Source organism: Squalius cephalus (genome assembly GCF_949319135.1).
Source record: "Squalius cephalus genome assembly, chromosome: 8".
Taxonomy (NCBI): Eukaryota; Metazoa; Chordata; class Actinopteri; order Cypriniformes; family Leuciscidae; genus Squalius; species Squalius cephalus.
The window spans coordinates 19,611,394-19,636,389 of NC_137129.1; the positions used below are offsets into that span (position 1 = coordinate 19,611,394).

The 24,996-nt window shown below is 38.7% G+C and overlaps 1 protein-coding gene across 4 annotated transcripts in view; it reads left to right on the top strand.

Annotated features, from left to right (window-relative positions):
* Nucleotides 1–24,996, top strand: part of ptprua (protein tyrosine phosphatase receptor type Ua) — a 582,203-nt gene that overhangs the window by 337,607 nt on the left and 219,600 nt on the right. For all 4 annotated transcript variants that reach the window (XM_079878073.1, XM_079878074.1, XM_079878075.1 and 1 more), the window contains exons 10-12: nt 15,524–15,725; nt 18,932–19,034; nt 19,506–19,803. In XM_079878073.1, coding sequence (XP_079734199.1) covers nt 15,524–15,725; nt 18,932–19,034; nt 19,506–19,803 — 603 coding nt within the window. The remainder of the gene's footprint in view (nt 1–15,523; nt 15,726–18,931; nt 19,035–19,505; nt 19,804–24,996) is intronic.

Sequence of the window (24,996 nt, forward strand, 5' to 3'; positions counted from 1 at the left end):
CTCTGTGTTCACCCGCATTATTTCCCGACCTGACGAGTCCGCAAAATTTAGATCTAGTTTCCAGAATCTCACATTCAAATGTCTCTAACAGAAATTTGAGAGATTAAGTAGCAGCCTATAACAATTATAAATGCTTTGTGTTCGTGTCAACATAAAATATTATTTTAACATTGTAGGCTACTGTCAGCAGAGTAAAAAATGTCACAGAAAAAAATAATGAAATATAAATAACATAAATTAAATAGGACAAAGCCTATCACTCAAATTGTTAAGCAACATAAACGAAAACCATATTGCCCTACTGACAAATGAAGCATGCTATTTTCTGCCAACTATTTCAAACATCCTTGCAAAAAAATAATGTTGTTTATTATTTATTAACAATGGTTTCAGTACCAAACAGCCTGGTGGTCAGAATGAAGTGCGGATACGCTGTCAAAAGATGTCGGGAGTGGGCTATTGTCAGTCAGACCGCCCGCTCCGTCCAAAGTATAGGTAGGCTACAGAGTTCCGACCGCTACCGTCGTTATATTTTAAAATTGAATCCCGCGCCGCATGATTCATGCGCGCTTTACACAGTATGCGGCGGTGAAATCGCCGCGCGGCTACGGCTTTTCTCAAGTAGCCTAGTGGAAGAGTTTTGTGCAGCATTTAGTGCAAATATTTTATATCAGGTAGGCTAATACATATTATTTATCAGTGTGTTATAGGCTACCCGAGTAAATAATAAGTAACGAATGATACACGGGGCCTATTTGTAAACCGTTATTGTAAAATAAAAATAAGCTGAAAAAAAAAAAAAAAAAAAAAACGGACTTCCAAAATAATCCGGCGGGCCAGAAAATATTGCTGGCGGGCCAGTTTTGGCCCGCGGGCCGCCTATTGCCGACCCCTGTTCTAGGTATTATCAACTGGCCGGAATTTTGAGATCGCAATAGACGTGACGGACTATAATGCGTTAAGAGCTCGCTCAAGTACTGCGGAGCTAAACCATTTAGTGCTTTGTAAGTAATCAGCAATATTTTAAAATTTATGCGATGTTTAATAGGGAGCCAATGCAGTTTTGACAGAACCGGGCTAATATGGTCATACTTCCTGGTTCTGGTAAGAACTCGAGCTGCTGCGTTTTGAACCAGCTGTAGTTTGTTTATTAAACGTGCAGGACAACCACCCAGTAGAGCATTGCAATAATCTAGCCTTGAGGTCATGAACGCATGAACTAATTGTTCCGCATTTGTCAATGAGAGCATATGGCGTAATTTAGATATATTTTTAAGATGGAAAAATGCAGTTTTACAGATACTAGACACGTGACTTTCAAATGAAAGATTGGTATCAAAGAGCACACCCAGGTTCCTAACCGACGACGAAGACTTAACAGAGCAGCCATCAAGTGTTAGACAGTATTCTAGGTTATTACGTGAGGAAGTTTTTTGTCCAATAATTAGAAACTCTGTTTTTTCAGAATTTAGGAGTAGGAAATTACGAGTCATCCAATTTTTTATATCTGCTATGCATTCCGTTAATTTTATGAATTGATAAGTTTCGTTAGGTTTTGAAGAAATATACAGCTGAGTATCGTCAGCATAACAGTGAAAGCTAATTCCATGTTTCCTAATGATATCTCCTAATGGTAGCATGTACAGAGTGAACAGCAGCGGTCCTAGTACTGAGCCTTGTGGTACGCCATACTGAACTTGTGATCGATGAGACATCTCATAATTTACTGCTACAAACTGATAACGGTCAGATAAGTATGATTTAAACCATGCTAGTGCATTTCCCGTAATGCCAACATAATGTTCTAATCTATTTAAAAGAACGTTGTGGTCAATGGTGTCAAACGCAGCACTAAGATCGAGTAACACTAATAGCGAGATACAACCACGATCGGATGATAAGAGCAAATCATTTGTGACTCTAACGAGAGCTGTCTCGGTACTATGGTACGGTCTAAATCCTGACTGGAAATCCTCGCAGATATCATTTCTTTCAAGAAAGGAACACAGTTGTGAGGATACTGCCTTTTCTAATATCTTTGACAGAAAAGGTAGATTCGAGATCGGCCTGTAATTGACTAATTCTGTAGGATCAAGTTGCGTTTTTTTAACAAGCGGTTTAATCATAGCCAGCTTAAAGTTTTTTGGTACGTATCCTAGAGACAAAGATGAATTAATGATATTAAGAAGAGGATCTAGGACCTCTGGAAGCATCTCTTTCAGTAGCTTAGTTGGTATAGGGTCTAACATACATGTTGTCGATTTAGATGATTTAATGAGTTTAGTAAATTCTTCCTCTCCTATAGCAACGAATGAATCAAATTTTTCCTCAGGGAGGCTACAATGCACTGCCTGATGCGATACTGTAGTAGACGGTTGCATAGTTATAATTTTGTCCCTGATATTATCAATCTTATAAGTGAAGAAGTTCATAAAATCATTACTGCTGTGTTGCTTGGAAACTTCTGGGCTTGAAGCTTTATTTTTCGTTAGTTTAGCCACCGTTTCAAATAAATACCTAGGATTATGTTTATTTTCTTCTAATAGGGTTGAAAAATAAGCAGATCTAGCCGCTTTTAAAGCCTCTCTGTAAGTAATTGAGCTCTCCTTCCATGAAATGCGAAATACCTCTAGTTTTGTTTTCTTCCAGTTGCGCTCCATTTTTCTGGCTGCTCTCTTAAGGGCCTGAGTGTGCTCGTTGTACCACGGCGTTGGACTATTTTCTTTAATCTTCTTTAAGCGCAACGGAGCAACTGTGTCTAAAGTGCTGGAAAAGAGAGAGTTAAAAGTTTCTGTTGCAATATCGAGTTCTTCTAAGCTATCTGGGATGCTGAGATGATGAAACTGATCAGGAAGATTATTAATAAAGCAATCTTTAGTAGCAGAAGTAATAGGTCTAACATATTTGAAACACGGAGTCGGCTTTGCAGCCTTGGCTAAGTGCAAATTACACGAGACTAGATAATGATCTGAGATGTCATCGCTCTGCTGCAGAATTTCAACGGCATCCACATCTATTCCATGTGATAATATTAGATCTAGAGTATGATTACGACGATGAGTAGGTCCTGACACGTGTTGTCTAACTCCAATTGAATTTACAATGTCTTTAAATGCCAATCCCAATGCATCTTTTTCATTATCGATGTGTATATTAAAATCACCAACAATTAGTACTTTATCTGCAGTCAATATTAATTCTGATAGAAAGTCCGCAAATTCTTTGATAAAGTCTGTATGGTGCCCTGGTGGCCTGTATACAGTACCCAGCACAAATCTCAAACGTGATTTATCGTTTACACTATATATTTTTACATTAAGCATCAATGCTTCAAAAGAATTATATTTGAAACTTGATTTCTTAGTGGTTTTGAAACTATTACTATAAATTACAGCAACACCACCCCCTTTGCGTTTCAGACGAGGCTCATGTTTATAACAGTAATCTTGCAGGGTTGATTCATTTAAAGTAATGTAATCGTTTGGTTTTAGCCAGGTTTCTGTCAAACACAGCAAATCTAGGTTATTATCTGAAATCATATCGTTAACAACGAGTGCTTTTGAAGTAAGCGATCGAATATTCAGCAACCCAAGCTTTAGCATTTGCTCATCTGTATTATAGCTGTTTTTTATTTGTTGAACATCAATTAAATTTTTAACCTTAGATGGGTTAAAACGTTTTTTGGATTTCCAAATTCGGGGAACAGACACAGTCTCTATATGATGATAGCTAGGTGAAAGAGGCTCTATGTGATAGGATTTATCTGACCTGGGTGACGCGAGGCCGCTAGCAGACGGTCGGTTTAGCCAGTCTGTCTGCTTCCTGACCTGAGCCCCAGATTGTCATGTTTGAGCTCTAAGACTATGAGCCATATTACTAGAGAGAAGAGCAGCACCATCCCAGGAGGGATGAATACCATCTCTTTTCAACAGGTCAGGTTTGCCCCAAAAACTTTTCCAATTGTCTATGAATTCTATATTATGTTGCGGACACCACCGAGACAGCCAACCGTTAAGCGAACACAATCTACTAACTATCTCATCACTCCTGCGAACAGGAAGGGGGCCAGAGCAAATTACAGTCCTTGACATCGTACTTGCAAGTTCACACACCTCTTTAATATTAATTTTGGTGATCTCCGACTGGCGGAGTCGAACATCATTAGTGCCGACATGAATAATGATCTTAGAGAATTTACGATTAGCATTAGCCAGCACTTTTAAATTTGCTTTGATGTCAGGCGCTCTGGCTCCCGGCAAACATGTGACTATGGTGGTTGGTGTCTCTATTTTCACGTTCCGTGTAATAGAATCGCCAATAACTAGGGCACAATCATTCTCAGTGGGTGTTTCACTGAGCGGGGCAAATCGATTTGTTATGGTAATCGGAACGGAAGAGTGGTTTTTAGATCCGCGACTAGAGCGATCCCTCACTGTCACCCATTTGCCCGGCTGCAAAGGCTCTACTTCAGCCGGAACCACGCCATGTAAAGTGTTCACTATTCTATGCGCATCCAAAACATCTAAAGCACTAGCACTCTTACTATCCTCAATTAAAGTTTGGATGCGTGTTTCTAATTCTGAAATCTTCTCTGTCAACCTAACTGTCTCCTTACATTTATCACATATAAATCCTATATTGTCAACAGAGAAGGCTATACTAAACATGTGACATGAAGTGCAAGTGACAATAACAGGACAAGACATTACTCACCGTGTTTGTTGACTGATTCTTACTCACCTGAGCTTTTTATGAACTCAAAGGCGCGGACGCGCGAGAGAAAAATAAATAAATAAAATAGCTGAGCGCACGGGTGGCGCGTTAACAGGCTAGCGAATTACTAGCGTTTTGTGCTAGTAGTACTAATAACAAAAGCTAGCGATGTCAGGTTAATCTGAGATGTTGGGTAAAATGTAGTAGTATAAACAACTAGAAATGGTAGTAAAATGATGGTTCAAAACAAAGAAATATAAGGCTAAGACGGAGCTTACCGCACCGAAGCACACAAACACACTCACAGCAGGCAGCGAGGCAGACAGGAGCAATCGATCAGCGATTCAGCCTGTATAGCAATACAGTTTGCTAAAACATCATCATTCATTCACACACGCGATTTAAATTTAAACTGTCTTTGCCAGCTGTGGTAAACAGCGCGCATCTCTGCCGTTCATTCATTCATAAACAGAAACCCACGTGAAGAAATTCACGTGATAAGGAAAAAAAACGTACTAGTATTCCTCAGCTCGCTCCTCGATATACCCGCACTTCTGAGGGACATTTTCCATTATTATTATTCCTCACAGCGCTGCAAGACGGTGTAAACAAGTAATGATCTGAATAAACTTGTGTGTTTTCTCGAGCTGATATGGGGGCGTTCACAGGATTGCGCGGATTGCCTCAGCCATTTGCGTTTGAATAGCGCGCGCTCTCCGTGGGCGGAGTCACATTACATCTGAATCAGCTGTAATTAGGTCGACTGGAATCGCTCTCTTTTAATACAGATTTCACAAGATGAGAATATTTGTTTTTTATATAAATTACTTCATTTAAAAGAAGAGAATTCAAGCTTCATGCCTGTGTGTCTGTATGCCTGTTTGACTGAGTATTCGCTGAGTTACAGTTCATTTTCGGACGCGTTTCAGAATGGACTACACTGACAGAGAGAAGGCAGAACTCGCTTCGTGTTTATTTTTCTTTATTTGGCAAAAAGCACAACACTTTGTTTTTATTGTGAGTATACACAAAAATAATACACATTTAACAGAATCGATTGATGTATGAAACTCCTATGGAAAATCAAAGTCAACAGAGTATTTATGAGTTTCTTTTACACTGATAAAAAAAAGCGAGCTGGTATCGCCGGCGATACCGTCGACCTCAGGGGGTTAAGATCTTTTGGGTTAATACACAGCCTGATTTCTTGCCTGTCCCTTTTGTGCGCAACCACCATGGTGGAAACCCAATCCGTCGGCTCCGAGACTGCCGTTATGACGCCAAGACCTTGCATGCGATCCAGCTCCGCTTTTACACGGCTTTGCATTGCCAGAGGAATGCGATGAGCAGGGCGAACTACTGGCTGTACGCTGGGGTCCACTGTCATAGAATAAGTAATTGGAAGTTCTCTGAGCTTGTCAGTAAATAAGTCTTTGTACTCTGTTAGAATGTCTCCGGTGCTGCCCTCCAGACTAACATGATGCACATCCGGGCTGATTGTAACGATCGCCATGTCGAGGCATGCACGAAATCCTAACAGCGGTTGGACATCTTGATCCACCAAGAATAATGAACGTGAATGATTTTGCCCATTTAAGCCACACTGCAATGAGACCAAGCCTTTCGTTTCAATTTTACCTCCACCATAAGCTACAAGGTTAGGTGTCTTCGATTGTTTCGCTGGCCGTTCGGTGTTGGCAATTTGTTCGAAAGTCTTTTGTGACATTACATTACATTTGCCCCAGTGTCAACTTTCATCTCTATTGGAGTTTTGTTTATGTGGACAGTGACAAATCCCTCTTCCAACACTGGCATGTAAGGGTTAATAACGTTGACACACTTGTCAAATTCAATGCCATCAACATAAAAAGTGTCATCATGGTCCGGGGGATCGTCTACTTCGAGTTCATGTACCGCTTTCCTGTGGTTAAATTTCTTCTGACCGAACTGACTACGTGCTTTACAACATTTCTTATAATGATTCATTTTCTTGCAGTTATGACATTGTTGTCCGAAAGCTGGGCATTTCTCTTTCTTTGCTGCATGATTATTTCCACAATTTTTGCAATTGGTTATGGTTGGTGAATCATGTTGTTCTGTTCTCTGTCTATGTTTTGTGTTTTGGCGCCACCTGCTGGAAAATGGCTGTATTGCATCCACCTTAGTTGCAGTCTGAGGTATAGCCAACGTTTTGTTATTCTCCTCTGTCATTTCATGTATACGACAAATTGAGATTGCTTTGATCAGAGTTAGATCACTGTCTCTTAACAGTACTTTCCTTAAGCTTTCGTTGTTGATGCCACATACTATCCGAGCACAAATTAGTTCGTCTGTCAATTCTCCAAAATGACAACTTTTAGCTTTAATCCTGAGATCACTGATGAAAGCTTCAATAGTCTCACCTTGTTTCTGATTTCTGGAGTTAAACTTGTGCCTCTCCATTGTTTTATTTTGTTGTGGGCTGCATATTTCACGAAATTTCCTCTTCAGGCATTCCGGATCTTCTCTGGATTCCGCGGGAGTCAAGATTGCACCGTCCTCGCCTGGTGCACGCACCTCCGCTGCATAGACAAATGAACGCTCTCGTTCAATAGCTTCCGGCCCTGCGAGATTGAGGAGGATGTACGCCCTTGTCTTGGCAGGCTTATCGTAGTGCGCTGCGGCGATGAAAATGTCATACTCTTGCTCGAAGACTCGCCAATTGTCGGCGATATTTACATCAAAAGTGAGCGGGTCTGGTCTTCTGAAACAGTCCGCCATTGTCACTCACTGCGCGGTCTTGAGAAATCTTTAACGAGTTCAACCTTTGCTTTCTACACAAATGGTTTACTCACAGGCGAAAAGTCCGTGTCATCTTCTGACACCATGTTGTGTGTTCCATTAATTACACTGCCACATCCATGTATGAACACAATGGTATTTATTAACTGAGCTCTTGTCGCTAACACCGCACATTCGGTGCACTCATAGTTCACATGTGCATTCTCAGAACATGCGCACTGTGGGAGGGGAGGGCATTCTTAAAGAGCCCAACACTCTTAAAGTGATACACTAGAATATACAAATTATATTACATTTCTGTACAGATCATTTGTCATAATGATCTACAATGCTTAAAAAAGGAAGATGTGTTCGTAGTTTTGCCGGCCAGATATGGCAAAAGTTGAATCTATCAACTAACGTTAGCTCCGCTGTTGGGAAAACACTCTGGTTAATGAGGTGCCGTCTAGGGCTTAAATCAAACTTCATTCACGCACATAACGCTTGCATACACATATACTAGTAGTACTAACACACGAGACGTGCGGAACTCTCCGCGCACATAGCTGCTACTCACCTGAGTTTGTGTGTGTGTTCGCGTCTCAGATAAGTATGTGTGCGGAGAGTTCCGCGCATCTCGTGTGTGTAGAGTTTGCGTGTGTGTGTGTGCGTGAGCGACTTTAGGTGTGACGTTGTGCATTTCATATGTATTAGTTTGAGCATTCAGCATTCAGCAGTATACATGTATGTGTGACTACTTAGTATGTGTATGCAAGCGTTTCATATATGTGTGTGTGAATGAAGTTTGATTTAAGTCAGGGATGGGCAACTTCGGTCCTGGAGGGCCACTGTCCTACAGAGTTTAGCTCCAACCCTGAAAAAATCACCTGCCTGTAATTTTCTAGTAATCCTGAGGACCTCGATTAGCTTGTTCAGGTGTGTTTGATTAGGGTTGAAGCTAAACTCTGTAGGACATTGGCCCTCCAGGACCGAAGTTGCCCATCCCTGATTTAAGCCCTAGACGGCGCCTCATAGAGCTGGTAAGTCCCGCCCATCCGTAAAACCCCAAGTGGACCTCTAGGTTGAAAAATCGTCAATGCAAGTGAATGGGAGAAAATAATTATTTTCTGATCCCGTTTGAATTGTGCCATGAATGTGAACATATGTTGTCTGTGAATTTTTAATATAATTTTTCATGTATTTTTCATGTGTTTTTCAATACCCAAATGTCACCATTCAGACCAAATGGGCTGTTCTTTCTTCAGATTCGCGTCGAAAGCAGCGAAGAGTTGTAGTCCACAAAGTGCTCTCACACAAAGTCTAACCGTATCAAACTTCTACTAGCTAAATTGTAGCATTCTTTACACGAAAAATTATATAAAAAATTCACAGACAACATATGTTCACATTCATGGCAAAATTCAAACGGGACCAGAAAATAATTATTTTCTTCCATTCACTGCCATTGACGATTTTTCAACCTAGAGGTCCAGTGGGGTTAGCGGAAGGGGCGGGACTTACCAGCTCTATACTGGTTGGTTGAAGCACTGTCCTATTGCGTGCAGAGGGAATTTGAAAGACAGCCGTTTATCCCGCCCCTCGGATTAAGCCGTGTCTATGGAGAGTTGCCAGACCTAACATCTTGATGTAGGTCTGGCTTGCCAGGCTACTTGTTTATGCCATTAAGAAAAGGAAAATCTGTCAAATAAATTTTGTTTTAAAGAAATGTTCATTTAAAAACAGCGCTCATTAATCAGTGTATTATGTTACCATTAAAGATGAGTGCATCAACCGTCGCCGAGTCCGCTGTTGAAGGTGACGATCATCCATTTATAATCACGCGTAACGACACAGAATAATTGTAATTTGACCATCGGGTGCGGATACTTAAATCAGAGAAAATTATTTGGGGTGGGTGGATGATTTTGGCTACGGATTTGGGTGACGTTGGAGCTCTATGGCGAGTAAAAAGTGACTTTTCTAAGACTACACTGAAGAAGGCGAAGGAGCAGTCTACCCTTCCATCGCCGTCAGTCCGTGTCTATTTTTGAATGGGATTGATAGAGACGTCAGACGACAGACCCGGCGGCGACGTCACAGTAGTAACGTATACCTTACGGCGACGTGGCGACGGCGTACGTGAAAAATGTATAAATAATCATAACGTCTGAACCAGGCACGTCGCCTAATAAGACGCCTGATACACACGTCGTCCCTCAGTACGTCGCCTAATAAGATGCCTGATACACACGTCGTCCCTCAGTACGTCGCCTAATAAGACGCCTGATACACACGTCGTCCCAATATTATAATGTTATTTTTCCCAAGTTGATAATGAAAAGTGAATAGCATGAGTAAGATTGGATTTGCAATAGGCTATATCGGGAGACATGATTTTGATGACTTAATAAGTTTTGTTTTGCAGGAAGCCTTTCTTTAAAGTGAATTTTGTTTAATTGTATCTTAATTTTAAGCAATTTGTCATCAACCAATTGCATGAATTTAATAAAAAAGAAGCGAATATTCCATAAACATTTATTATTTTTTCCACTCAATTATGTCGTAATAACGAGATCTTATGTCGTTTTAACGACATCTTTTTCTCGTAATAACGAGATCTTATGTCGTTAAAACGACATATTTTCTTGGCCTTATAAGGACATAGTCATGCACAAAATATGCCTTTATCCACATAAAATTGATAGCCAATCATGTCTTTATCATACGTTCAAAAAGCTGAAGAAATAGCAGCCCCCAACGGACATTCATGTTAAAAGATCAAATTCTGTACACACCTTATTAATAGCAGATGAGCCCAGAATACGAACATTGTGTTTAATTGCACATTAGGCTAAGCGTTTTCCTCCCATAGAAAACCCTTATAATAAAAAAAAGCTTAATGTGGCTTAATAGGCTACTTCAGTGATAAAGATCAAATGCTGCACACACTTTATTAATAAACCATACTATCCTACAGAAAAGCAGATGAGCCCAGAATATGAACGCAATGCATTTGATTATACGTTAAGCGTTTTCCAATAGAAACCCATTATTATAAAGAAAATAAAGGTGGCTATAACGTGTCTTTCTATGGGAGGATGGCATTGCGGTGCACAGCAAATCCTTTAAAGGGTATTCAATGCAAAACAAAAATGAAAAATAAAAGTAGCCAATAAAATAAACAAATGATTGTTGCATTAATTAGCCCACAAACAATATTTATTTTAAAGACTAAACAAATTTGTTTAAAGAAAAACACCAGCGTTGGGCGTTTATCTGTATAGGCGTTTCAGCCGTCCTTTTCAAACTGGCGCAATAAAATGCAACAGAATTTGATTTGTTAAACATGAAGAGGACTTATCCGTCTGGCATGGCCACTCGCTCTAACGTTAACCTAGATAAATGTTCGCTCTAGCGCATATCCGAGTATTTGTGCGGAGTGTGGAGCGCGCACTGCATGACATGGACGCGCCGGTGCCATCACTCGCATTTTCCTATCAACAGTGGAAACAACTTAAAATATTCCATCATTTCTGGTCATACAGAAAAGAATAATACATCAGTCGCAACTACTTTTATTTGTGTAAACTCTCAACAACAAGAAAACGTTGTGCTTTTGTAAAATAAAAGAAAACGAACAGGGCGCGCTTTCATGATCCCTGTGAATTGGAGCGCGTCTCAAAAATGAACTGAAGACCAGTGTATAGACAAGCCACAGACATGAGAAATATAACTATCTATATAAAGTTTATAAAAAAAAAATGTCCACCAGCGAAAAAAAAATCCAATCGAAAGCAAATACGGTACCATCTGATTATGTGATCCTGTCCGTATGAAAGGCGCAGGCTACATTACAGCGGAGATGTATGGAGATGTGTTTGCAGGCAGCCTACACTGATTTAGAAAAGTCTAGTTCATTAATAAACAATTAAAATGCTTCATTATTTTTTTCAGACACATTTATTATATCATTAGCCTACTTTTGCCGGTGCTTTGCGGCAAGTTTTATGCATGCGCTTGAGTGCGGAATATAGGCTATAGCCATATATACACCCAGGATTGAATATAAACGTGCGATTAGTCCTAATTGCTTAAATGAATGACTACTAGTCTAGAAAAATCCTTTAGTCTATGGCAACTCTAATCAATAGCCTACATTTAATATTTGACATTATTTAATTAGTAATTATCCAGCTCTTTACATTAAATTAGTTGAGTTAGCATAATTAGTTAATGAACAAATAAAATAATAAAATAAAGTTTAAATTAAGATACTACCGGTAACCATATATTTCTATATAGCATTGCTTATTCCACCACACAAAGGACTGTTTATAAGGTGACAATCTGTTATACTGTATGTGAAGATTGTATATGGCTGTATCTTGAAGATTTTTGTATTGTATCTTCTGTTATAAAGATGAAGATTGACATTTCGTTAATTAAACAAAATAAGAACACAATGTTGTAAAAAATAAACAACTTAGGCTATGTTCTGTTAGATGTGTTTTGACTACTTTTTGTTTAATTATATCTCTAGGTAATGAAGATATAGCCTATTAACAAAAATAAATCTTAGGGTATATATAATATATTATATATAAAAAAAAACGTATAGGCCTATATAAAATATATTTAAAAAAAGGGCCTCATTGATTCATTTTGCCTGATTGGGGGCTGCTACTATTTGCTTAAGCTTTTTGAACGTAGAAGTGTGATAAAGGCGCGATAGGCTGTCAATTTTATGTGGATAAAGGCATATTTTGTACATGACTACACATGTCCTTATAAAGGCAAAAAAAAAAAGATGTCGTTTTAACGACATAGCATCTCATTATTACAAGAAAAGATGACGTTAAAACGACATAAGATATCGTTATTACGACATAATTGAGGGGAAAAAATAATATGTATGTGGCAGCAATGCGTCACCGTAGTACTGCTCTAAAGTGTAACAATTATCGTCAGCCCTCTTGCGCCCTCTTTTGGCATTTGTACATAATATACATATGTTCATTGTTTATATATTTCTTCATGTATTTTAATAGTGTTGTTAAAATAATTAATTACTTTTAATACTTTATTTGAACCAATTATATTGCCTCATTTGTAATATGTATTTAAGTCATACTAAAGGCTATTGTTCACTTCAGATCTATCTTTATGACCAAAAAATATATAAATAAAATAGTCGACACTGACAGCCCTAGTTTTGAACATTTGAACATTAACCTACATTGTTTTGCATTTTGTGACTAAAAGACTATTTCCCTGTCTTATATTTTTTCATTGTTGATTTCTTGAAAATAATAGGCTATTATAATATTTTCTTGTCACCTTCCAGGGTTTTCCCCTACTTTATGGTCTTTTCTGTGTGTCCATTAAAGGGTTAGTTCACCCAAAAATGAAAATTATTTTTTCAAAAGTTTCTTTCTTCTTTTGAACACAACACAACATATATTTTGAAGAATGTTGGTAACCAGCCAGTTGACGGTACCATTGAATTCCATAGTTTTTTTTTTTTGTTATGGAAGTCAATGGCTACCGTTAACTGGCTAACAATGGCTATCCTTTAAAATATATTTCTTTTAGTTCAACAGAAGAAAGCAGCTCATACAGGTTTGACACAACATAAGCATGAGTAAATGATGATCATTTTTTATTTTTGGGTGAACTAACACTTTAAGTTCCTGTGTTTTTGAAGAGTTCTGACTGCACAGTGAAATGTTGCTTATTTAAATTACTTTCTTTATCAGTCATTAAACTGATTAATATAAGGATCATATATTGAAGCAATGTTGTGAAAAAATGTACGGTGCATCGGAAGTCCTATTATAATGACGACATCACAGTTTATGCTGCCTTTGATACTGCTAATGCAAGCTGTATTTAGGCTACTCTGCAAGATAAAGATTCGTTCAGGGGATTGTCTAACTGTTTCAGCAGCCTGGTCTCATTTTTTATACGTAGGCATACGTATGTAACATTTACAGGGACAAAAAGAAACTTTTTTGTACGTTTGGATAGATGCTGAAACGTGCAATATGGACATATTGGCAACATCTAAAACGTAAACATTTACATATTTACAGCTATAGAGTCGCAAGATATTTATAAATCAATACATTTTATGTACAAATGCATACAAAATTTCATGAGATCGTGTTGGTTTATATAGGAGTGCGATCCATTTTCTCTTTTGTTTCTTGCAGGGTTTGTTTTTATCCCTCACTCTCCCTCCCAGTCAGAGAGCCATTAGTGTGTGTAAACTCTCTCCATCCTTCACAGAGTCAAGGTGTTCTTATGCTAATCATGTTGCAGTTTATTCTCCAGGCTTCAATTAGTCGAGGAACAAACATAATTGCTTCTTTGCCTTGCAGAGACTGTTGGATGGGGCAATTGTGTTTAAGTGCTTTAGTCTGGTAATATTTCACTGCTTCAGCCCTCTTAAATTACCTCAGCTGTCAGCTTATACACATGCAAACTTCTGCTTACACTCAACACTCGTTTGGGAGTGACGTGTGTAGCTCTATGTTCACTGTGCTAGCTGTTGTTGATGAGCTAAATTATGTTGATGAATTTGGTAACCATTTCTCAGTGGTTGACATGCTGCATTAGCATTTTAATAAAAAGTAGTTGCAAAATGAAGCATATAATTTATATAAAGTTGATGGATATTGAGAGGGATGATGAAGTTTTTCTGTTACTCAGTAACACTTCAAGGTAGTTGTTTTAAATTATGTCGAACACTTCTGCATTAAAGTGAAGGTACCTGGAGAGGGTAAACGTTTTTCAAGCTTTCGTGTGAGTACTTTTTGCAATATTTGTTTCACTAATTAAGCAAGATAAATGAATCACTCTTTTAGGTGGCTCCTCCGACTTTAACATTAATGTTATAAGAGTATTCCAAAGTGAGGGCGGTAGTGGAGCAGTTTCAACAGATTCTTCAAACAGCTTGTAATGAAGACTAATTTCAAATCTGAGGTGTGACTGACTAGTGCTAAAATATGGGGGTTTCATTACACCTTAAAGTTTGTATAGATATCTATATATAGATGCCATCCAGGTCTGTTTCATTTTGGCTTCTACAGCTGAGACATAAATATTTAAGTAGTCTAAAAAGTACATTTGTATTCATATTTTTTCAATGTATGTATCTTAAAAAATGTTTTTTCAGACATGTCAGTGTAGAATTTAAGTATCTTGCTTGTGAAACCATTAGTCCTTTTAGATAAGCTTTGAAAGCCTCCCATTAAATATGAATTGATTTCATTGAAAAAAAGATGACCCTGTGTGATGACTACCATGGAACAATACAAAATATCAGACATAGACATAATCTATTCAAGAATATATGTATCTCGGCAAATATCAAATCAGACTAGAACTGAATTTTTTTTTTTTTTTTTTTTTTTTACTTTTAATGAGATAGGTAGGATAGATCTAGTTGTGGGTCTACTGAAGTTAAAATGTCCTCTCATTATTACAGTATGTCACCATACACTGGGGACAGGGTTAGAAACAGCTTATTCTTTGAATCATTGTCATTTGGACCATATGAATTAACCAAAATAATTTATTGACTCAATTGGAAACTCTGGATGAAAACATACCTGCTGTGTTGCATTTTATATGAAATATATTAAATGGTTTATACATTGTGAGTCCTCTTGCATGAAAGAAAATGGAGCAGCAAGATCTCACTGGGGAGTAAATGAGTCTAGAAATATTATGTCTGAATGCACATAGATGTTTAGGGCTTGAAATGACTTGCTTTATACCTCCATACCCTTAACATTCCATGAATGCTACCAATTTTGTTATATTGACAACAGTTTCTTGCATGAAACAATCTTTGTAGTTTAAAATGTGCTTTCAAAAAAGAAATTAAGGAAAGAGAATTGGTTTTGCTGTGGATCAAGTGAAGCATATACAGTAGTATCTGCTGTCAGACTAAAAGACTGCATCACAGGGATTCATCAACACTGTTCCTCCACCATAAGGTATTACATAATTTCCACTGAATTCACTGTCTGTTATTGGTTTTTAGATCAGCTACCAGAGCATCGAATCGTCCGATCCCAGCATCAACGTTCCTGGTCCACGGCGCACTGTCTCCAAACTAAAGAACGAGACTTATCACATGTTCTCCGGGCTTCACCCTGGCACCACATACCTGGTGTCTGTTCGCGCCCGCACCGCTAAGGGCTTTGGCCAGACCGCCCTAACTGAAATCACCACCAATATCTCAGGTGAGGAAATATGCATTGCCTCAAGGAATGTATGGGGATATGAGCCATGTCAGCAAACCTACAACTTTTAGCTGTGTCTCTCTGAATCTGAAGTACTTAATTATAATTTCTCCACTAAAAGCTAGATGGGTTTTGGTTTTATCGCTGGAATGAATGTGAGATGCCTGCAAGGGCCTTTTAATTGGTTCAGGATTGGACTTCATTTATATGTAATCTAAGCTAGGCAAAAGCTACTCTTTTGGCAAGATGGACTCTCTGAACAGCAAACATATTGATACCAAGGTTTACCCAGGCTTGAATCGACAAAGTGAGGGGAGAACAGTGTAAACTGAGGGGAAAATGGTAGACCCTTTGAAGAAATTTTTTTTTCACCAATAAAATTACAGACCTGTGGTGAAAGTCTCTGGCTTAACATTTGGTAGCTCAATAAAGTGACAATTAACGAGAAGCTGATTAGTCTACACTCCTTTGGTAGTTATGACCAAACAATGAGCATCGATTGTACAATCCTCTTTAAAAAGCCTCATGAAAGGTATAGTTCACACGAACATGATTTATTCGCGTCTCTCCTAACATCTTGGAGCTGCTCATTTATTACCATAGGCTATCAAGCTCCAAAAAGACAGACAGTCAAACAAACAAACAAACAAATAAATAAATGTCTTCTTTCAGACTAGTGGAAAGAAAATATCTAAAAGACACATTTAAGTGTTTATGATATACACTTTATCTATATGTGTCTGAAGATGTATGCACTGAGCCAGTAATCTCCAATTCAGTAGCACTTAAAAAACAAACTTTCCCATTTTAATCCTATCCATATTTTTACAAAGGAGTTTGTTCATATATTATTCAACTGATTTGTATAGCATTTTATTCCTAAAACATTGAGAGATATGTGTGTGTGCGTGCGTGCGTGCGTATTTTCTGATTAACTGAATGACAAGAAGAGATATCCAAAATCCCCTTTAACTCTAAGATGTCATCAAAATTAAATAATTTTGAACATGACTTAATCCAATTTCAAATTTCTGTTCTGGAAATTTAGTTAGATAATGCAGCATTTACATATTTACACATAACATTTTAGAAAACTTGTAATACAAAATAATTGTCTTAGTGTACTGTGATTAAATCTGTTGGGGAAGTATGATATTAGTTAAAATTGTAACTATATTCAACTGTGGTGTCTCACCTTAAAAATCCACACATCTCAGATACTTCAGACTTCCGAAGTCATACGATAGCTTCCCTGCTTTGTGTCAAACAGGTTAAATGGGTAATAATTTTTGCATGTTCCCTTAAAGGGATAGTTCGGCCAAAAAAGATATTTAACCCATGATTTACGCACCCTCAACACTGTAAAACATTTCTAACCCTCCCAAATCAAAAATTTCAAGTGACCGATAACATCTAAATTTTTCAATTGGCCCAAGTGAAATTCTTGTTGCAATAGTCTGTTAACATTGGCTCAATGAGAAATAATATGTCAGACTAAGTGAACAATTTAGATGTTATCGGTCACTTGAAATTTTTGACTTGGGGATGTAATTTTTTTTTACAGTGAAGCTGTTCGAGATGCATATGTCAATCATTTTTCAGACGAACACATTTTCAGTTATTTTAGAAAATGTCTTAGATCTTTCAGTGGTTATAATGTGAAGCTATGGGGTCCACCTCCTTCAAGTCCCAAAATGTGCATGCATCCTCCACAAAAGTAATCCATCCGGCTCCAGGGGGATAAACGAAGGCCTTCTGAGGGTAATCCGTGCGGTTTTGTCGTAAAAATATACATATTTAAAACTTTATAAATGAAAATATCTTGCTTCCGGCAACGGTGTACGCGCGTTCACGGGAGATGGATGCCGGTGTATGACGTAGGACGTAGCGTAGGAAGCGTCGTGACGTAGAACGAAGTATAGCTAAATCAAACGCTACGTCCTATGTCAAACGCTACGTCCTATGTCATATTACCCTCAGAAGGCCTTCGTTTATCCCCCTGGAGCCGGATGGATTACTTTTGTGAAGGATGCATGCACATTTTGGGACTTGAAGGAGTGGACCCCATAACTTGACATTATAACTACTGAAAGATCTAAGACATTTTCTAAAATAACTGAAAATGTGTTCGTCTGAAAAAAGATTGACATATGCATCTCGAACGGGTTGAGGGTGAGTAAATCATGGGTTAAATATCATTTTTGGCCGAACTATCCCTTTAAATATCCTCTCTCTCTCTCTCTCTCTCTCTCTCTCTCTCTCTCTCTCTCTCTCTCTCTCTCTCTCTCTCTCTCTCTCTCTCTCTCTCTCTCTCACACACACACCTCACACACACACACACACACACACACACACACACACACACACACACACACACACACACACACAGAGAGACACAGACACAGACACAATAACCCAGCTGTAAGCATGAGCAAAACTTTTCTTATTTGTCTGTTTCTTTTGAGGTTTGTTCCAATAAACATGTCAATCGCAACATCCCACAGTCCTCTTATAAAACAGATCTAACACTAGCACTGTGATGGCAGCTCTCATTCTTTGTACTCTAGATTTTCTGCTTGTTTTAGTATGCTGAAGGCTGAGACATTAACCTGTTCACTAGCACACTAATTGACTTCCAATAATAAGCGGGAATGGGAGCAGGAGGTCTGTTCTGCGCTCACCGCTCAAAAGACTTTATAAAGGACTGTGGATCGCTCTTATCCTCCTCCATTACTGTGTTTCATAGCTCTCATGTAGTGTGCTCTGTCTAGGGAGGGTTTTTGTTCTCTGTGGAGCAAGTGATTTCAGTGGAAAACCAAGACTAATTTGAAAGATTTTCCTGTGTGTTCAAGTTGCTAGGTGTGTGGGAGTGTGTCGTTTTTATTTTTTTATTTTTTTAAATAGATCAAATATAAAAATTCTATTGTTATTTACTCATCCTTAGTTAATTATAAATTTGTATTTTAAGTCTTTGTTTACTGATAATCTTCCCCTCCAGTTGTTAACTGTTAACTGAGAAACACTGCAACCGAATCATAGAGTCAAATCATTCAGTGGAATTTCATGGACCAGCACAAAATAATGATTTGTTCACTGGTCCAGATCTCAAGTCACTCAGGCGGAGTTTATGTTGGCACAAAAAAAATTGATTTCTTACTCACATCTGAGACAGATCAGATACTGTTTGCTCTTTCTTTCCCCCTCAGCGCCTGCATTTGATTATGAAGACGTCCCATCTCCACTGAGTGAATCTGAGAGCACCATAACAGTCCTACTGCGTCCAGCCTTGGGGAGAGGAGCACCTGTTAGGTAATAAATTCGATATAATATGAAAAATGTTTCTTTTCCACAATATTTGCTATAAATATTTATCTGCAGTTGACAAGGCTGTTAGTAGACTTGTTCAATGACAATAATCCAGATGTCCAAATATTAAATGCATATTATCCCCAATAAAACAAGGTTGTTGTTTTGTTTTTTTTCATCATGTTATGACTACTCAACAGTTGAACTATGAGCTAATTGCACAGAAACTAAACTACTTTCATGGCAAACTAAATTGCTTTCTATATTTTTTTGCTTGGTTTTGAATTTTTAAAATCATGTGGCAAATATACTGTTGTATGAGCCTTTTTATACTGTGGTATAGGCTATTTTTGGTTTATTAAGCTATTGTTTCATTAAGCACCTGAGGCTATGATTCTATCATGGACTGCAAATACAGTTTAGTACACTCCAGAACAGATCAGAGTTTAAAGATCGTTATATCTTCCTCTACAGCACCTATCATGTGGTTGTGGTGGAGGAGGACAGCTCCAGACAGGTGAGGCGGAGGGAGTTGGGTCACATGGAGTGTTTCGCTGCTCCTTCCTCCCATGGGGAGACTCCAGGGGGAGGGGGAGGGGCAAGTGGTGCACCGCCTCATTACTACACCGCTGAACTCCCACCCAGCAGCTTGCCCGAGGCTACGCCCTTCACCGTGGGGGACAACCACACCTACAATGGCTACTGGAACACACCTCTTGACCCCAGCAAGAATTATATCATCTACTTCCAGGCCTCCAGTAACTTCAGAGGGGTGAGTGATCCCATCTGCCCAATAAATGCTCATTAGGAACTCATGTATGCATGTATGTATGTATGTTGGAGAAGAAATGGGAAAGGTTTTGGAGAAACTGTTTTATTCCAAATATCCTGTCATGTAGAGAGAAGACAGTGTCTTTTAAGACTATTACCACTGGATATTACATTGTTGATCTTCATCAGATCTTAGCATACTGTATGTATTAGCAAACATAATGTTTTGTTGGAACTAAAAAAGAATCAAAGGTATAGCCTAGTGGCAAGAATAAGTTTGTGATGCCTTTGAAAATATGTTTACTTTTAATGGAAGCTTATGGGTAGCGATATTAAATTTGAAATATTTAAAATGGCAATGTATTTCTGTATTTACATGTACATTTTCCATACCAAATGTGTAACGTTTGGAGCAAAATACTAATTCAAATTAAATAACATAATTAGGGCCCAAGCCCTGAAAGGGCAAAGGCCCTATTGTTTTCCTAAGGATTATTATTAAGGCCCAAGCCCAAAGGGCGAAAACGCTGTTGTTTGGAAAACGCATACAATGGAATGTGAAATACTCCTCCTAGGGAATTCATTCGATCACCACCAAACTCGGTGTGAATGAAGTCAAGACATTGAGGATGAATTCTTGCGAACGGATTTTTGATATCTCGAACGGTTTGGCCGTGGCGAGGAAACGAATTTATGGCGATAAAAAAGAAACAGGAAGTGTGTTATAACTTCTGCATACATTAACTGATCTTGATTAAACTTCAGCAGTGTGTTCGTTGTCAGAGGCCGATCACATTGATGTGAGTATTGTGAGTCAAAGTTATAGCGCCACCAACTGGCAACAGGAAGTGTGTCACTTTCAAAATGCTTTGAAATCACTCTCTTATTTTTACCCGATTTGCTTCAAACTTTGTGTATAATGTAGACACACGGCAGATGTAGACCTGTGAAAGGATTATTGATATCTTAGATACTGTTGCCGTGGCAACGCATCAAACTTTAATATTCTTTTCAGATGCTTTTGAGACTCTTCACATGCTTGAAAATGCATGAAATTCGACAGACACATCACATTTATTAGCCAGTAGACATGTGCAAAGTTTCAGAAATGGGCGTGGTGAGGGGCTCAGTTGTGCCACCTTTAGTCAAAAATGGGGGCTTAGTTTTTCCTAGAATCACAAAAATCGGTATGTATATTGTTCTCATCGAGCCGGACAACTTTCTAATTTACAGTCATTAGCTCAGACCAACAGGAAGTCAGATATTTTGGTTTGAATGTGATTTTTTTGGAGAATTCTCTCTCTCTCTCTCTCTCTCTCTCTCTCTCTCTCTCTCTGTATCTGTGTCTCTGTGTGTGTGTGGGGGGGGGGGGATTTGTCTGTTAGGAGAGATTTGCTTTTATAATTGTTTTTCAAGGTTTCAGGGGCTTTTGGGGCCCTTAACGTGCTCGAAAACTCTTGAAACTTTGCACACAGATCAGAACCCACGGCCATCAGGGCCGGGCTGAAGCTGGTACCCGGGCGTGGCAGGGGGGCTCAACAGCGCCCCTTTGAATGGGGTCCGAAAACTTGGTCCAAAGATCAAACACGCTTGCATGAATTAATATGAAACTCAGCACACATATAGATCTCATCGGGCCAAACAACTTTCGCACTCTTAAGGGCCCTACACACTGGCACGAATATCGGCGCGCGTTATTCGCCAGCGTTTTTCAACGCGTTTTTTGTGTTCACACCCAAGCGATTTTCGCTGACGATGAGCCGAGTGAACATGCAAATTCATTCCCTGACATTAGATGGCGCTTAATATAAAACAGAAACCACTCCATAACAGTTCTCTTTTATCAAGATTTTTGTAGTCGCTGTTGCGTTTGTCATATAGTTCTTTATGTTCCGACACCAACGAGACCAGCAGCTCTACAATCATCTTGCCTTGCATCTTCCTCGTCTTATTTCTTCCCGGCAGTGTAGACGTTACTTGGTGTATATCTTCTTCGCCGTTACGTATGTGTGCTCAGCAAGACCGTTTTGTGTTTGAGCGCCCCCAAGTTGTGTTTTACTGTAACTTCAGAAGCTCCAGACATGTGAACAAAAGCGCCGATCTCATTGGTCGGATAGTTTTTGACGCGGCGCGTCAAACCAAAAAAACGAACCCGAGGCGTTTTAAAAAAAAATGCCGCTTTTACGCGTGCCGTTTTTTCGCGCCGGTGCACATACTCACATTGGCGCCCTTTGTTTAGTCACGAGGCGTTAAACGTCGGCGAATATCCCGCGCGAAATTCGTCCCGGTGTGAACAGGCCTTTAAGTTATATGCCAGCCCAACAGGAAGTCAGCTATTATGGGTTGTTTGGAGAACGCTTGCTGTGGAATTTGAAACACTCCTCCTAGAAAATGCATCCGATCCCCACCAAACTCAGTATGCATAAAGTCAAGACATTGAGGATGCTAAATTGCGGACGGATTTTTGATATCTCGAATGGTTTGGCCGTGGCGAGGAAACGAATTTATGGCGAGAAAAGAGAAACACAAAGTGTTATAACTTCTGCACACATTAACTGATCTTGATGAAACTTCAGCAGTGTGTTCATGGTAAGAGGCCGATCAGATGGATGTAACTATTGTGAGTCAAAGTTATAACGCCACCAACTGGTGGTGTGTCACTTTCAAAATGCTTTTGACAAAAGTTACTTTTACCCACAGTCACAAAAATCAGTACGCATATTGGTCTCATTGAGCTGGACAATTTTCTAATTTACAGTGATTAGCTCCGAGCAACAGGAAGTCAGATACTTTGGTTTGAATGTGGATTTCTTTGCAAAATCAGCCTCTGAATTTTTACCCACTCCTCTTAAGTGGCTTATTTTATTCCCACCAAACTTTTTCAACATGATGAAAATACATTAAAGATGCTAAATTGTAAACAGATAATAAATATCTCAAACGGTTTTGCTATGGTGAGGGATTAAAGTAATGTCAAAAAAGGAATCAGAAAACGTCTCATATCTTCTAAAAATTGAATTATACACCATTTATTTTTATATAAAATTATACAAATATCAGAACTAAACCCAGTTTTGGGTTTATTTAGTTTTTTTTTTTTTTTCAATTCAAGAATTATGTACAAGTTTAAAAACAGCCAGAATGCTCTATTTAGTAAAAAAAAAAAAAAAGTCATACATAGGGCTATACTGCCCTCTTGTGTTCAAAATCAGGTAGGCCCATTGTATTTTGTATATATATGTAAATATATTAGCGATGTGACTGAGAATTTTCTCCCACTGGTTAATCGATGTGTGACACAGCGGCGGGGGCTTTTAAATCGCTAACTTAAAAGCGAAAGTGAAATACGGACGTCCAGTAGGAATGAACTAAAAAACATTCACTCTGTTCTGCTCGTTCCTCGCTGTGGACGCATTATTTCCCGTGCAACCGTGAGCATTTTAGTTTTTTTTTAAATAGCACCATTTCGGGGGTGGGATTGCTTGAATGTTTTTTTTTACAAAAGCACAATGTTGTGTTTTATTCTGCCGTGCAAAGGCAAAAGACCGTAACTTCGTTTTTGGTCGAAAATGAGTTATTTATATTTTTGGCACATTCAAGACCTCCTTTATCATGTGGATAAGTATCTTGAATCAATTCCGTTGTTTTTTCGAGAAAATAATGAGTTGTCTTAACAGTAACTTCCAAAAGCCCATGCGAAACAAAGGCAGAACACCGTAACATCAGTTACCGCTCTTTGGCTTTGTTTTGGAACGCTCAAATTGAGTTACGGTGCTCTGCCTTTGTTTAGCCGCGCGTCAATATGAAGTTATTGTGCCGGTGTTCTATCAAATAATGCTACCTACCAGATTGTACGGTTATCTGCCTTTGTTTTAATGTCCATTAAAATTAATTTTACGGTGTAGCCTGTAATACACCTCCCTCTAACTTCTGATGTCCTCAGAGCTTTGTCCTGCACAATTGCGGTCAGAACATTATGGTCTGAAACCGCTCCATTGACAAACGTGCGATATCGATCGCGAAGGATTATGCAGAGTTGACAGAAAAACATTATTGCCGTATCAGATGAATACAAGCAAGAATTAAAGCCCCGCCTCACTCAGTTTGGGTACTGGACCTGGTTGAAACACTCATGCATCTAGCTGGCAGAGTGCCAAAACTTCGCCGGCGACTTCAGCCCCGCCCTAAACACGGTCGAGCCAACGCTGGACTAATATATCTATGGAGGTATTTTGTCATGTCATATGTATTAATAATGCCATCAGAATGCAACCAAAGCACAGGATAGCAATAAGTAGATGGCTATAAATAATTGTAAATCATACAAAATAAATGTCATGATCACTAGATTTTATACAGGTGTTACTATAATGATTTTGTTAATGGTGATCAGCAACCAAATATTGATAATGTGGAAGTTACTGCCTTTTGCCTTGGCATGACTTCTCACTTTTTGCTGACATACAAAGACAGAGTACAGTAACTTTAAAATAGTGGTCAAAAGTCAAGTTTGAGCTCAAGATTTTTTTATGTATATAATTTTCATTACTAAAACATCTATTTGCCAGATTTCCAGTGTCCTACCTATAATTAATTTGGCGGGACAACTAAAAAACTTTAAAGTCATTTTTCTCAGTTCCACACTCCAGCGACTTAAGGTCTTTTGCCTTTGTAGGGCAGTATTGTGAGCAGTATTTATTTATTTATTTATTTATTTATTTATTTATTTTTTAATTTTTTTTTTAAGTGACAAGACAGAGAATATTACTTGTCTGATATATGTATATATATATATATATATATATATATTAGTGGTGGGCCGTTATCGGCGTTAACGTGCTGCGTTAACGCGAGACTCTTATCGGGCGATAAAAAAAAATAACGCCGTTAATCTATTCTCCAAGTTGGGTTGGGAGCTGGCTCAGCTATGATGACGCAATCTACCCGCGGCCGCGAGGTACATCCGGCTGCAACGCATCATATTCGTCGTCATCTTAAGTAAACACGGCTGAAAGTGAAAGCTCGTGAAAAAGATCTGTGCAACATCCATTATTTGGACTTGGTTCGGATTTAAGCCGTCCGACGAGCAGCAGCAAACTATATAGACAGAGTGTGTGGGGTAACAGTTCGGTAAGTTAACACCCGACTAATCCGTTCTACCACCTCAAATTCAAAACGAAACATATCACTGAAT